Below are 15087 nucleotides of genomic sequence, written 5' to 3'. Positions count from 1 at the left end.
CTTCCTTAATCCTTTTTAAAAATATCTGGAATTCGTGGAGTTTTAATTTTAATGTTCTACCTTCTACCATAAAATTTGATTATACAGGGTGATATACATTAAGCTGATATGTATGAGGTAAATGTACACTCTGTACCTACGTTGTGACATTTTTAGATCGAAAAAATGAGCTGATGTTAAAAAGGTATGATACTTGGGGTCTAACGGACAGAATTTCAAAGATATGCGCTATAAAAATAAATTTTATTGATTTCAAATTATTAATCTAAGAATTTGAAAGTAATCCAGTAATTGATACATGACTTTATCTTAAATTTTCACACTCCCACGTCTTCCAATCCACCTGTTCGGAAAAATTTCGTCTACGTACCTTGGAACATCTACAGCATAATGCGGAGGCGCAATATCCTATTGAAACCATAAACTTTCATCAAAACCTCCAGGATTAATTCTACTGGGAAATAAATAAATTAAAGTAGGTGCGAGATACCCCGTTAAAGACTGATGTTATGCGACTCGTTTCAATTACCTTTGAAAAGTAGGGTCCGATAATTGTTAGCCCACATATTTACCTTTTGCAGGTATTGTGTATGAAGCTGTTATATTTACAAAAAATCCGATGGCGTCATCACCTTTATGTGTATCACTCTGTGTAATTAAATTTGGTTGTAAAATGTAGATCATTAAAATTAAAAATCGACGTGTTTTAGATTTTTTTCAAAAGACTTTTAGTTTAGGAAATATCCCATTTATTTAATACATTACGGACACACTGTATATTGCAAATACATATTTGTCGTCTAAATTACTTATTCTCAAACAAAAGTATCAGTGGTATCAAAATTAAATAGAAAAAATATTAGAGTATTAGCTAAAATATTGACAAGCTCGTTAAGGAAAGCTCGGCTCGTTTCCAATTCAGCTCGGCTCGGCTCGAAAAAAATTTGGCTCGGCTCGAAGCTCGGCTCGCAAGAAACAAACAGGCTTGAGATCGAAGCTCGGCTCGTCAAACGAGCCGAGCCTCGAGCCGAGCCGAGCTAAGCTCGAGCTTGTGTCCATCCCTACCTGTTCCGGATATGCACTAATTGATTAACGTCAACAAGTAAGGCTATAGTTGACAAAGCCTTATCATTTTGTTTTTTCCAAGAACTGCTTCGATCTGCTTCTAATGGTAACTCACTCGAAACTATTTCCCATAGATCAGCATTGATGAGTAACATTTTCACTAAATAACTCCAAGATTGATAGTTCTTGCCGTTCAACTTTTCGACGTTATATTTCGCACTCTCCGCCATTATGTATTCGGTTAACACGAAAATTTCGCGACTGTACACTTTTAATTATTATCTTAATACAGGTGAGCTAACAACGTAACTGAGCCCAGAACCTATTAGAAATATTAGATAATAAAATGTACAAATAATAGTAAACAAACTATTTATTTTAACCGAAAAACCGTAATATTACAATATACAAAGAAATTAAGATACGTGTTTCTACAACGAGATATTCTTCTAGACTACTGTATCGAACGCAGAACTAACACTAACATACAGTTCTGACATTCACATCCCTTGTAACATGTGCAACCTTAGGTAAGAGTTTATCGCCCTAATGCATTCGGAGAATTGGCCCACCCATGAAGGAAGACCCCACATGTGTATTATAACACTTAACAAAAATAATAAAGTTGAATTCCAACATTAAAGACGGTTTAGTTTTTCTAAGTATTTAAGCGACCATATATTATGGCGTTTGTAAATGTGACTCCTCCTCCTCGTATCATTTATCCTAAAGTAATAAAGCTGGCCACGGCCACTCACTTACGGATATCGAAGAGGCCGAGCGACTGACAGGCAGTTAATTGAAGCCAAAATCACCACATACACGCAGTTTTCGTAAAGGCGTTGGCACGCTCGATCACAAAACTGCATGTGTGTGGCGTCTCAACTGCAGTTCATTAACTTAACTACTCAAGTAAAGGCCTTCAGTCCTGGCCTGCATGCCATGGCCTCTTCGATATCCGTAAGTGAGTGGCCAGTGGCCAGCTGTGATGACATTAGGTTCGTTCCAAGACGACACATTTGTACGATCCCTTGAACCGCCACGAAATCGATTGGACTGTTTTAATGCGCAGAATCGCCCTTGAACGGTTTTCTTTCGATCTCGAACCGATTACCGGTACGTAACCCTCTTGGAACGTATTGGTGTACCATTTCAAGTTCGAGTTGCGCCTGAGCCATTTTCAGTACGAGTACCACTGTACCATCACTGTACCACTAGTAATTTGCTAGATGGTTAGAAATTAATATTTCTAACATGTTCATTAAACATCACTTCAGCTTCAAAATCTTCCTCAGAATCGATATCTGACATTAAATCGTTGTCTTCTACGAAAAAAAAAATAAATTATCCATATTTATAAGATTAATTTGAAAAAAAAGAATTAATAATTATTAAAAAGGGTTCAAGGCAGGTTTTGTTTATTAATATATTATTAATAATTATTTAAACGGAAATCAAGATTCACAGGTACTAATAGCGTAAATTGTGGATTATTCTATTATTGAATCATCAGCTGATCTCATAGCAGTGACCAGTAAAAATGAAAACAATCCTAACTGCGCAAGTCAGTACAAATAGTTTCTGCTTGAAGGCATGTATCAAAAGGACCGTTCAGGCGTTCAGTTACCGATTTCGAAGCGGTACATGGATCACTTGGAACAACACGGTGTACGATACCAATCATCGTTCATGTTCGCTTGGAACGCATCTTTTATAATGCGCATGACGAGGGCAGTACGAAGAGGTACCTTAAGCTAGCATGGCCACATGAGCAAAACCCAATTTAACCCATGCCATAATTTTTCACCAATTTGTCACTAATTTATTACCACCCAAATAATTTTTCACCCCTTAACCCCACTTCAGGAGAGATGTCACGCTAGCTTAATATTCAAGCTAGCAAAATTCTCGATAAAACGGCATTGCATGAGCGGAATCCAATTTAACCTATGCAATAATTTTTCACCCATGGTAAACTAATTTATTACAACCCTAATAATTGTTTACCCCTTAACCCCACTTCAGGAGAAATGTCACGCTAGCTTAATATTCAAGCTAGCAAAATTCTCGATAAAACATTGCATGAGCGGAATCCAATTTAACCTATGCAATAATTTTTCACCCATGTTAAACTAATTTATTACTACCCTAATAATTTTTCACCCCTTAACCCCACTTTAGGAGAGATGTCACGCTAGTTTAATATTCAAGCCAGCAGAATTCCGAAAAATGGAACCTCGTAAGCGGAATATATTGTTTATAATAGGTATTATTACTGATGAAATTTTCTTTAACAGTACAATCAAATTTAGGTTTAAAAAGCGTATATTTATATTTAAAAATGGACTGGTCTTAGCGTTTTTTTAAATTCTTTAAAACAAGGACAGAAATAATTTTATTCCGTAAGTGCCTTCCACCCTATATAATAATATTTGATTAATATTATATTAAGATTTTAAAACAAGAGTTGTCAGAATTTTGCTAAGAATATTCTAAGTGGTTTTTAGATATCATAAGAATGAAACGTTTATTGGTGTTTATCTCGATATGTATACAATGTGACATTCCTTGTTTTCCCCCTGTACTATTTATTCTATAACTTAGCCTACTCAAGTCAAAATATGAACTACTTAGCAGTACAAATTAATAATTAAGCATTTATACATTAGAATGCAAAAATATTTTGCATTCAGCTAACGTGAATGTATAGCTTGTGGAACGTTTCCCATTCAGTGTGGTTTTGGTTGTAAAATTATGAGGTTGGTTAACATTAAGTAAAAACTTACCAGAGCCCTTTCTTATTTTACTTATAAATATAGTAGATATAGTGAAATTTAATGAAATTTACTGGTGTTTCGACTTCCACTTCGGAAGTCGTCATTGAAATACAAAATTTTAATAAATTAAAAATATTTTTTTTGTGTTGCTTAGTCAAAATATTCTTCCAAAAATTTAATTTGATCTGGCTTAAACTATAAAATATTTATTTCCCAATAAAATAGTAAATTGCATAAGATTCCACAAAGAAACAGCTTCAGAATAATATTAAAGTACAGTAAAATTGTAAAAAATGATTTTTTTGTCCTTAAATCTTAACTTTCCTATACTAACGTGGTTAAAAATTATTCAGAGAAGTAAATAAATTTTAATACAGACCATCCACTTACTACAAGTAGTAGATACAATAGGTAAACATCTTTGTGGTGGTTTAACTTGGAAATTTTGAAATGCGGAAAGAATAGTATCATTTCGTATCATTTTCGAGTTACATGGAGAAATAGGAAGATTTTTAAGAAAATTTAAAAATGCGCTCAATAATTTGATCTTATTTTTTTCAAAAATCATTCATTTTAAACCCGCCCAACTTTTCGAACATAAAAAGAACACTATAGTAAAATGTATTGTAGAAGGAAAACGATGCATTTGAATTCTTGTGGATGAGGGGTTAAATATACTTCTCAATTTTTTTCTTAAAATACGTTAGTCATCAAATTTTTTACAGTTTATCTCGCATAGTTTGAATGTAATCGACATTTAAGATTGCTTATTTTAAAGGTCTTTTCAAGCACAACAAAAGTTATTGGTAGCATTATACATCTAAAATTGACCGTTTCTCTGTTATTTCAAGTTAAATACACTGATTTGAGCATGCACCAAGAAAACAAGTTTTTTCGCTTACCATATCTCTTTTTGTGTTATAACTAGAAGATTCATAAGGGAAAGAATCTCTTTGCTATTTTATAAGCTACAAAAATGTTTTACATATATGGTTTTTTTAGTTAGATGCATAGTTTTTAAGGTATTCCCAAAAAACCGTTTGAAAAGGTGTTGTTTCAATGAAAATGGCCAATTTCATGGAGGCTATGGAGTTTTCGAAAAAAAAAATATAGAACAGTTTTTGCTTAGTATTAGGTTCTCTAGCAACTTCCGTAGTTATTTAAGCAAAAAAATTTCCACCCCCAAGAAGGGGTGGGAATCGCCCCCACACACCGCCGACAAAAGCACACATTGGCATAGGGTAGACTTTGTTTCTTGGGCTATTCCCTACTTACTGTGAAAATATCACGTAAATCGATATAGTAGGATGGAATTCGGAGCCACATACTCTCATTGACTGCCCTAAACCTGATTTCATCGAACTACATCATGTATGGTATATTATGAATAATACAGGGTGAAATTTTGAAATTATAATATGTGGAAACCACTTATGGAAAACACTTTTGTGTCCTTATTTTAAAAAAATATACCAAATTGTCCTATATGGTCCACATATTGTTTATTTTGAGCGTCCGGTTTGGGGGGCGGGGAGAGATGGGGGAAAAGTCGGTAAATTAGTAGTTTTTTACGTTTTTCGTCAATATTTCTAAATCTATGCTTTAGGATAAACAATGTTCTATACAAAAATGTTTTACATAAAATTTAACAAAATTTAATAAAAAAAGGTCTTATACATAATTGTTATAAAATCAACGGTTCCGGAGTTACGGAGGGTGAAAGTGGAGGTGATGATGATTTTGGGTGGTGAGGTTGACGTTTTTCAAGGGCTTATCACTAACATACCATCGGCCACTAAAATAGCAAATTTTATTTACAAAACACAATGCTGTTAAAGAAAATTTCTTTCATCAGTAATAATACATATTATAAACAATACATGGCACGAGGTGCCATTTTTTGGAATTCTGCTGGCTTGAATATTAATCTAGCGGAACATCTCCCCTGGAGTGGGGTTAAGAGGTGAACAATTATTAGGGTGGTAATAGATTAGTTTAACATATGTGAAAAATTACTGCATAGGTTAAATTGGATTCCGCTGATGCGATGCCGTTTTTTGGAGAATTTTGCTAGCTTGAATATTAAGCTAGCGCGAAATCTCTCCTGAAGTGGCGTTAAGGGGTGAAAAATTATTAGGGTGGTAATAAATTAGTTTAACATGGGTGAAAAATTATTGCATAGGTTAAATTTGATTCCGCTCATGCAATGCCGTTTTATCGAGAATTTTGCTAGCTTGAATATTAAGCTAGCGTGACATCTCTCCTGAAGAGGGGTTAAGAGGTGAAAAATTATTAGAGTGTAGTAAATTAGTTTAACATGGGTAAAAAATTATTGCATAGGTTAAATTGGATTCCGCTCAGGCAATGCCGTTTTATCGAGAATTTTGCTAGCTTGAATATTAAGCTAGCCTGACATCTCTCCTGAAGTGGGGTTAAGGGGTGAAAAATTATTAGGGTGGTAATAAATTAGTTTAACATGGGTAAAAAATTATTGCATAGGTTAAATTGGATTCCGCTCATGCAATGCCGTTTTATCGAGAATTTTGCTAGCTTGAATATTAAGCTAGCGTGACATCTCTCCTGAAGTGGGGTTAAGGGGTGAAAAATTATTAGGGTGGTAATAAATTAGTTTAACATGGGTGAAAAATTATTGCATAGGTTAAATTGGAGTCCGCTCATGCAATGCCGTTTTATCGAGAATTTTGCTAGCTTGAATGTTAAGCTAGCTTGACATCTCTCCTGAAGTGGGGTTAAGGGGTGAAAAATTATTAGGGTGGTAATAAATTAGTATAACATAGGTGAAAAATTATTGCATAGGTTAAATTGGATTCCGCTCATGCAATGCCGTTTTTTCGAGAATTTTGCTAGCTTGAATATTAAGCTAGCGTGACATCTCTCCTGAAGTGGGGTTAAGGGGTGAAAAATTATTAGGGTGGTAATAAATTAGTGAAAAATTGGTGAAAAATTATGGCATGGGTTAAATTGGGTTTTGCTCATGTGGCCATGCTAGCTTAAGGTACCTAGTACGAAGGACGGTTTTCATGTCACTTGGAACGCGCCTATTATGGTGTATTCGAACTACCAGAGAGCAGTGGCGGATCTACGGGGAAGGAAAATTTTCCCCCTAACAAGGTACAAAATTAAAGAAAAAAATTGTTGAAACATAAAAATGTATTAGCTGACATGAAACTTAAACCACAGACAGACAAATTCAACCAAATAAACACTCTAGTTAGGAAAATTAAGGGAACTTAATGCATATAAGTTATTATTTATGTCTTTTATTTAGTTTGGGTTTATCTTTTTTATGTCTTTCGGTTGGTGTTTCATTGGAAGTTCCCTCTCTAAGGCAGATTTCCCCTCCCAAGGCAAATGTCTAGATCCCCCACTGCCAGAGAGAGTTTGGGGTTACTGTGTAACAATAAAACTCCAATTAACTATGGGAATAATATTGTATACAGCTTCTTATGAAATTATTACTGTATAATCTGCGATATCTTTATACGATAGCGATAATCTAGGGAATACCGACATATTTAAGAGTTATAGCAAGTGTCAATACAGATTTATACTCGTAATGCTTCTTATTAAATTTCGAAACACCATTAGCTGTCAATGTCAATACATTTTAAGATTTGTTTCAAAATTTCAACGGAAAGGAAGGAAGTGTATCTAAGTAAAATTGTTTCTGATTTCACAAACTTTTTGACTGATGCAGATCAAAGATATCTTTCAAAAGGTTCATAATGTGATGTGATGATAAATTTTAGTAAACTGACTTTCCGACGGGATTTACATATTTTCGGTTTCACCATGAAATAAATATTAAACAACGTCTGAATAATTCAATAAACAAACATTGAACTCGATGTTTCTTTTTTCTTTTAATCGTTTTGATGTTTATTTTTAATGTACAGTTGCCACACGATATCACATTGTCTAAATAGATATGAAAGGGCCAGGGGAAAGGGGAAAACAGCTTATGTCAATTTTTTTTTCTCTGATTCTGGCTTTGGTTTAGAACTAGAACCTTTAGCCACGTAATTGTATAACTTATCACTAAGTCAGGGGAGTAATGTGTAGTGCAGGCCCGTGCGCAGAATTCGTTTATGGGGGGGGGGGTTTGACATATGTGTATCATGTTAGGTTATGAAGTTAATAAAAAATAATAAGAAACTTTTCTTATAAATGAAGACATTTTATTGTGTCTTGGTCTTGACTTGATATTCAGTTATTATATAATAAATTAACTCTGCGAGGTGTAGAAAAAAACTTCTCTATAGAAAAAAAAAAACTCTCTGTAGAAAAAAACTATATTGAGCGAAGCTAATCCGTTCAGCCGATCTTCAGACATTGTTGACCTGAGGTAAGTCTTGAGGCGACGCAATGTTGAAAAGAAGCGTTCATTCGTTGCTGTCGTTACAGGCAGAACTGCCAAAATGCGAAGCATTTGATGTACATTTGGAAACGCATCTCCATTGCACACATCGAGTGCTTCAAGCGAATTTTTAACGTTCTTTCCGGCGATGCGTTGACGCCAAAGTTTGACTTCGTCTACCCAGATGTCACGGGAATCATCCCGCAAAATTGAAGAGTATGGTTCAAACAGTTGAGCGCAGGATTCTTCATTGAAATTCTTCATTTTGTTGGGGAAGAGGCAAGCAAAGTTTGATAAAATTTTGCGGTGATTCAAAAATCGATCTTGTATATGGGTCAGAAACAAATCAATGTATGGGATGTAAATCGTTATGCGAAAATAATCTTGAACTGAATCAGTTTGTACGTTGGAGCGTTGAGTCTGTTTTGACGCGAGACTTGGTTTCCGCAGTTCGATGTCGTATTTTGCGCTGATTTCGCTCACGGTTTTGAAAATTCCTCTGAAGTCCTTTTCGGCGTTTTCTCTTCTTTCAAGCAGGACTTGTTTCGCAGCATCAGCCAGTTCGATAGCCTCGCCAAGATCCTGGTTTTCGGACTGAAGTACTCGACTGAGAGACAAAGTCAAAGAAAATTTTGAAAATAATTAATTATTCGTAGTTAATATAAAATTACTGGTTTTGGTGGTTAATATTATTTAAATATGAGTGCCAAGAAAGCTTACACTAAAAGAACTTTCTTCGTACCGGGATTTATATCGAGTTATCGTTCCGTTAAAAAATTCAAAAGGGAACTTAACGAAGTTAATAGACTTTTTTTATAATGATTTGTCTTTATGTTATTTATAACGTTCATGGATTATATTCGTTTGTATGTTATTTCGTTCGGTGTAAATAAAATTTGTGTATTATCTACCTATTATTGGTTTTTATTTTAACATTTTAACCTGAAAATGGTAGTGATAATCGGAGGATCTTGAAAGTTTTTCTGTCGAAACAATGCATTTTTTGAGACAAAATATTTCACAAAAATTAACATTAATTTTATAAAAGTCAGACTGTCGGTCTGTAGTTAATTTACATATTATATTTTTATTAACTAAATTTAAACATCAGTTAGCCCACAAACGATGCTTTGCGTTTCCACTCCTTCTTACAGGTCTCCATAATCGATACTATCGATGGTTGCATTCACAATGACACTGATAATAGGAGGTAAAAAAGGCGGGAAAATTCAAAAAAAACGTGCACAAGATCGAGAAAGTTGAGAATGTCGAAACAAAAATTGACAACAAAATATTTATTATCAAGTCGGTTTGACTTTCGTAGAATAAGGACTATTGCTAGTGGAAAATTATGTGGAAAAATTCTCGATGGGGGGGGGGTTAGAACCCCCAAAACCCCCCCCCTGCGCACGGGCCTGGTGTAGTGTGTGTGTTGAGTAAGTGTCTTGTTACTTTGCAAAGTCGACGTCATTGTCTTTGCAAAGAGACGCTAATTGTTTCCGAACGTCTGCGGTCCCTCCGGTGAGTACCGATCCCACAAGGACAGAAACTATTTTTCATCTATTAATTTATAATAAAATTTTTTATTGTTTTTGAACCAGCTATGCAGTCTATATGAAAACTATCGTCTCTATATGTTATCTTAAAACAAAACAGAGCTACAACGTCCCAAATCACTGAGTTGTTCTATTTTTACAATACAGATACATACTTATATTATACTTTTATTATACTTTTAGCACATAAGCAAAACGCTCGGACAGGTCGATTTTTAAAATAATCATAGTATATGAAGAAAAATGAGAGTTTTTATTGTTACACTTTAATTTATGTGCGTTCTTTATACAATTAATAAACGAATGGCCGGTCACAAAATACAACCTTCTTCGACGAGTGATAGAACTAGAATGATTACTTCATACGCTAAAATTTGGATATGGATATGACAAATGAGTATTTGTATGAATTAAAATAAATGTAAAACGGAACAGTATATTACAGCAAGAATGTTTCGAACTTTACGCGATCCCTCGTCAGGTGACAGTCATAACTTTGATTTTTTTTAAATAGGAAAGTACCATCATGTGACATATGACACCTCGTTTAAAAGCTTTTGAAATGCTGATTGCAAAATTGCATTACTTTTTAAGATCGTAGGCCCAAGACCAAGCGTGGTGAAAAAAAGAAAAAATTGAAAGTGATTTTTAATTTCAAATATATCACTCAAAATTAACTTTTTGTTTACTCTAAGGGACTTTCAGCCCTCGGTAATAATCTTTCTGTAATCTGTAATCTTTCATTCTGGGTTTCAATTTTTCAAAAATACTTGTTAGTTTTCTTAGGATTTGAAAAAAATGAATGCATTTAAAAAGTATTAGACCGAATTTTTGCGCCTACGCTTTTAAAAAGTATTAAAATATTATACATTACTGTAATCAGTATTTCAAAATATTTTAAATGAGGTGTCACATGATGTACTTTCCCATTCAAAAAAATTAAAGTGATGCCTGTCACCTAAAGAGGTATCGCGCAAAGTTCGAAACATTGATACTACAATATACTATGATTATTTTTAAAATCGACCTTTCCAAGCGTTTTGCTTATGTGCTAAAAATAAATAAGTTAATAGGGGGGGGGTTGGTAACACATAATATTCCAGCGCACTGTATAAGTATTAAATGCAAAGATATACATAACTGATAAAAACGAAAATAACTAAAGCAAAAAAAAACAGGAATATGTGAAGAACTCAATTTTTTGCAAAATGAGAGAATCATTCGTAAGAAAATTAAAGAAATCGCAGGAATAAGGAACAAGAGAACTAACAATATACAATATACTAATAAGACAGTATAGGAAATGCGAGGAAACCATGAGTCCAGAGCAATTTGGTTTCAAAAATGGTCAAGTAACCAGATAAGCATTATTGAGTTTTGTATAATTAATGAAAATGTATAGATATCAACAAAAAGACATCTGCATATTTTTTATAGATTATCAGAAAGCTTAGAAAACTTAATGCAATCCTTTGAAGAGAAAGATCTGGATCCAAATGACAGAATAATACAAGGCTGTATTGGAATCAAGATGTATTTGATATAACAGAGACTAGTGGAACCCAAAATCATAAATATCTAAAGAGGCAGGCTTGCTTTTCATCCCCTATGTTTTTACCTTATATTAATTTTGTAGATATCTGTAAAATTAAAAAGAAAGTGTGTGGACATGCCAAATAAATAATAAAAAAAATTTATCCTTAATACTTACTCTTTTCTTTTAGGCACTTCGATTAAGTCACACAGCATTAGGAGACACTGCTTCTGGTAAAATAGTTAATTTATTATCAAATGACGTCAGCAGGTTTGACATAGTATCAATTTTTATCCACCACATGTGGGTAGCACCCACTTCGGCCATATTTATTTTGTTCTTCATGTACAGAGAAGCTGGCTATGCAGCAATCCTGGGTATTCTGACGGTGTTCCTAGTCGTACCTTTGCAATGTAAGTTCAGCACTTTTTATTTTAATATACTTTTACTAAGCTACTAACCTAGACAACCTAGAAGACCTACAAGTCCTCATGAACAAAATCACGTATTATAGTTAACAATATGGACTCAATATAAAAGTAAAAAAAACAAAGCTTATGATCGTCAGCAAGAAAAAGATAACAGAAGGTTAACTCTATATCAACCAAACCTCTGTAGAAAGAGTGAGGCACTAGAACTACCTCGGCACCATAATAAATGAAGAATGGACCAACAACCAAGAGATAAGAGCGCTCACCGGAAAAGCTAGATCAATCTTCAACCGTATGGGTCCGTTTTTCAAGAACCACAACCTTTCTCTTGCTATAGAAGTAAGAATGTTCAGATGTTACGTCTTCTCTGTCCTTTTTATGGTGTTAAATCATGGACCTTGAACGAGGATATGTGCCGAAAGTTGGAAGCATTTGAGATTTAGCTATATCGGAGAATTCTTAAAATCCCATGAACTGATCGGGTCAAAAATGAGGAGGTCCTTAGAAGAATGGGGAAGAACCGAGAGGTACTGACCACCATCAAATTTTGAAAGTTGGAATACTTTGGACACATTACTCTTGGATTGACAGATACGCCCAGAATTACCGACAGAATACGCGACAGAATTACTTTGGACAGATATGCCCTCCTACAAGCCATCCTGCAAGGAAAAGTATTTGGAAAGCGAGTTCCAGGAAGAAGAAGAACATCCTGGTTAAAAAACCTCAGAACCTGGTTCAACACAACATCTGGGCAGCTTTTCCGCGTTGCTGCAGATAAGGTAAATATTGCCATGATGATCGCCAACATTCGCCATGGATAGGCACATCAAGAAGAAGAAGCTACTATTTTTTAAATTCCTTTTGTCGCAATTATACATCTCAATGCTGCTTACAAAGCAAATATAAACTAAACACAGCACACGAAGTAGGAGATTTGAAGAAGTAACAGAAGATTAGAACCAGACTAATGAATTAAGATACCCATCAAGAATACAGGAAATAATGAATGCCATTAAAGCACTGAAGAATAATAAAACTCCGGGTGTCCCCGAAAATAGTGCGTTCCTTAAAGATATAGGTAGAAGGCACAATTATGAGCAAAAAAGTCTTATAACATTTTTTTCTAAATTGATCCGTTTGACCAAAAAACGAAAATACATTTTGTTATGCAAATTGAAGTCTGGCAACAACGCGCAACTCAAAAATCTAAAGATTAAAAAAGTAGGTTTGTAGGTTAGTTGCATCTGGTAGGTATAATAATGTAAATATCAACCAAGCTCATATCCATTATTTTGCACGTACCTACGATGTCAACAACCCCAAAAATCACACCTCAAAGTAAATAAACAAGGCTTAATAAACACAGCAAGTTCTTCTAGGCTACGTTGCCATGTCATTCAAATTTATGAAAATAAAAATTCACTTATATGGAGAACAATGTAATTTTTTTCTTGGAAACGGTTAACTTTAGAAAAAAATGTTATAGGACTTTTTTGTTCTAAATTGTGTATTATATCCATACCTTAAAGGAACGCACTATTTTCGGGGACACACTGTATACTAAATTCGCAAGAAGGGAGACAAACTGAGCTGCAAAAAGTATAGAAGTATATCTTTACTCTTTGTGAGCTATAATGTACTTACGTGGGTTCTAAACAGGAGATTGAGTCACTTGACTGCATAAATCATAGGAGAATACCAGACCAGTTTCAGATCTGGACGGTCTACTATTTGCCGGATTTATACTCAGCCATTGCCACTGCTGCTGCCGCTGCCGGAAATATTGCTCGAAATACGATATCGACGCGAGTGAGGTGTTCACATCAGTTCCTCGCCAATGTCCTCATAACTCATTTACCGAACGACTTTCAAGAATGGAATGTGACGACAACATCGTCTTGCTCACTTATTCACTTGTAATGGCAGTAGCATGAGCAGCAGTAGCGCGAGTGAGCTATTTACACATTCACGCTGCCCACTTCCCTGCCCAATTCCCTGTCCAATAGGACTGAGTGTAAATGCGGTCATTGGCCATTTGTTCAACGTAAAACAAATTATATTAGCTAAAGTCGCACGATATAGATATCTGCCACAGTGACTCACACGAAAGCGCAAGTACGAGTCCAAAACCAACCGATAGATCCCTTCCAGATAACAAATGGGTTAGCTCTTTAGTTATGAGTCAGTCCATTTCCCCAACAGGAAGATGGGCTGGCTCCGACTCTGCTTAAATGTTTATGGCGAGAGAGCAATGGCAAGACAGATGTTGCGAATATACTTGAAGGACAAAAAAAGAAACGAGTGGATTCGAAATATTACAAAGTTGAAGAATTTGAGAGAAAAAGTAGCCGAATCTAAATGGACATTTGCAGAGCACCACACCAGACACAGAGACGATAGGTGGAACAAGGAAATACTACACTGGAGACCATACGAATACAAAAGAAATAGAGGAAGACTACGGATGAGACGGGTTGATGACCTGAACAGGCAAGCCGGTCCCAGATGGATGAACTTCGCTCAGTACAGACTAAGAACTCTCCACTCTATAGCAAATTATTAAAAAAACAAAAAGATTGCGCTGGGCAAGTCACCTTATAGGCGTGGATAATAACAGAATACCTAGTAGAACGCTTAGTGGAACCATGGTAGTATTAATACCAAGGTAGAGGCGAATAGACCAATGCTGCTAGACATATTTAGGGTGATAACTGGAGGAGAGCGCCGTGGAAGAGGTGCTTAGAGGTGGATGCTGCTGGGAGAGACCAGAGCCCGACTTAGGCTATAGTACCATTGAAGAGAGAGAGAGAGAGAGAGGAATACATTTGAATACAACTGTTTTTGGAAAAAAATTAAATGAAAGAAATGATAATGTTTTGATCTGGATTTACGTTTTTATAATATAAAGCTTATGTAGCTGAAGATAAGGTGGTACTAATGTGTGTCGCTTACACGTTTTCTTACCCTACAGCATATTTTAATGTGAGCACCACACTCTCGGCGAAGTTGATCGAAGTTCAGCAGGAACGAGAGGGTAGACAGCCACCTTGTGCTACTTTGATGGGCCTCGGTCTACTTCCATTCTGACGCGGTTTTTGCGATCGAGTCAAAGGGCTGTTTCATATTATAATAATTTTGAACGTGCGAGGGTTTTCTCGTGCGATAGTTTTGACGCACTTGTCCTTTTCACACAATAAGAGTTGAGTCGTACGAAGATATTTTGCTGTGTTGTTTGGTATATTATTTTTATTTATACTTTGTGGCTGAGGTAGGTACATGATACGATGTCTGATAAGTATCATGACGATATATCATTACATATGGGTATTTTTTGTCCATACTT

At 35.1% G+C, this 15087-nt stretch overlaps 1 protein-coding gene across 1 annotated transcript in view; it reads left to right on the top strand.

Moving 5' to 3' along the window:
• LOC114329884 (ATP-binding cassette sub-family C member 4) overlaps positions 1 to 15087 on the top strand; it is a 351864-nt gene that overhangs the window by 266780 nt on the left and 69997 nt on the right. Inside the window, exon 6 of the mRNA XM_050655875.1 lies at positions 11501 to 11723. Coding sequence (XP_050511832.1) covers positions 11501 to 11723 — 223 coding nt within the window. The remainder of the gene's footprint in view (positions 1 to 11500; positions 11724 to 15087) is intronic.

Source organism: Diabrotica virgifera, chromosome 7 (assembly GCF_917563875.1).
Source record: "Diabrotica virgifera virgifera chromosome 7, PGI_DIABVI_V3a".
Taxonomy (NCBI): Eukaryota; Metazoa; Arthropoda; class Insecta; order Coleoptera; family Chrysomelidae; genus Diabrotica; species Diabrotica virgifera.
This window is presented reverse-complemented; position numbering and strand designations above follow the sequence as displayed.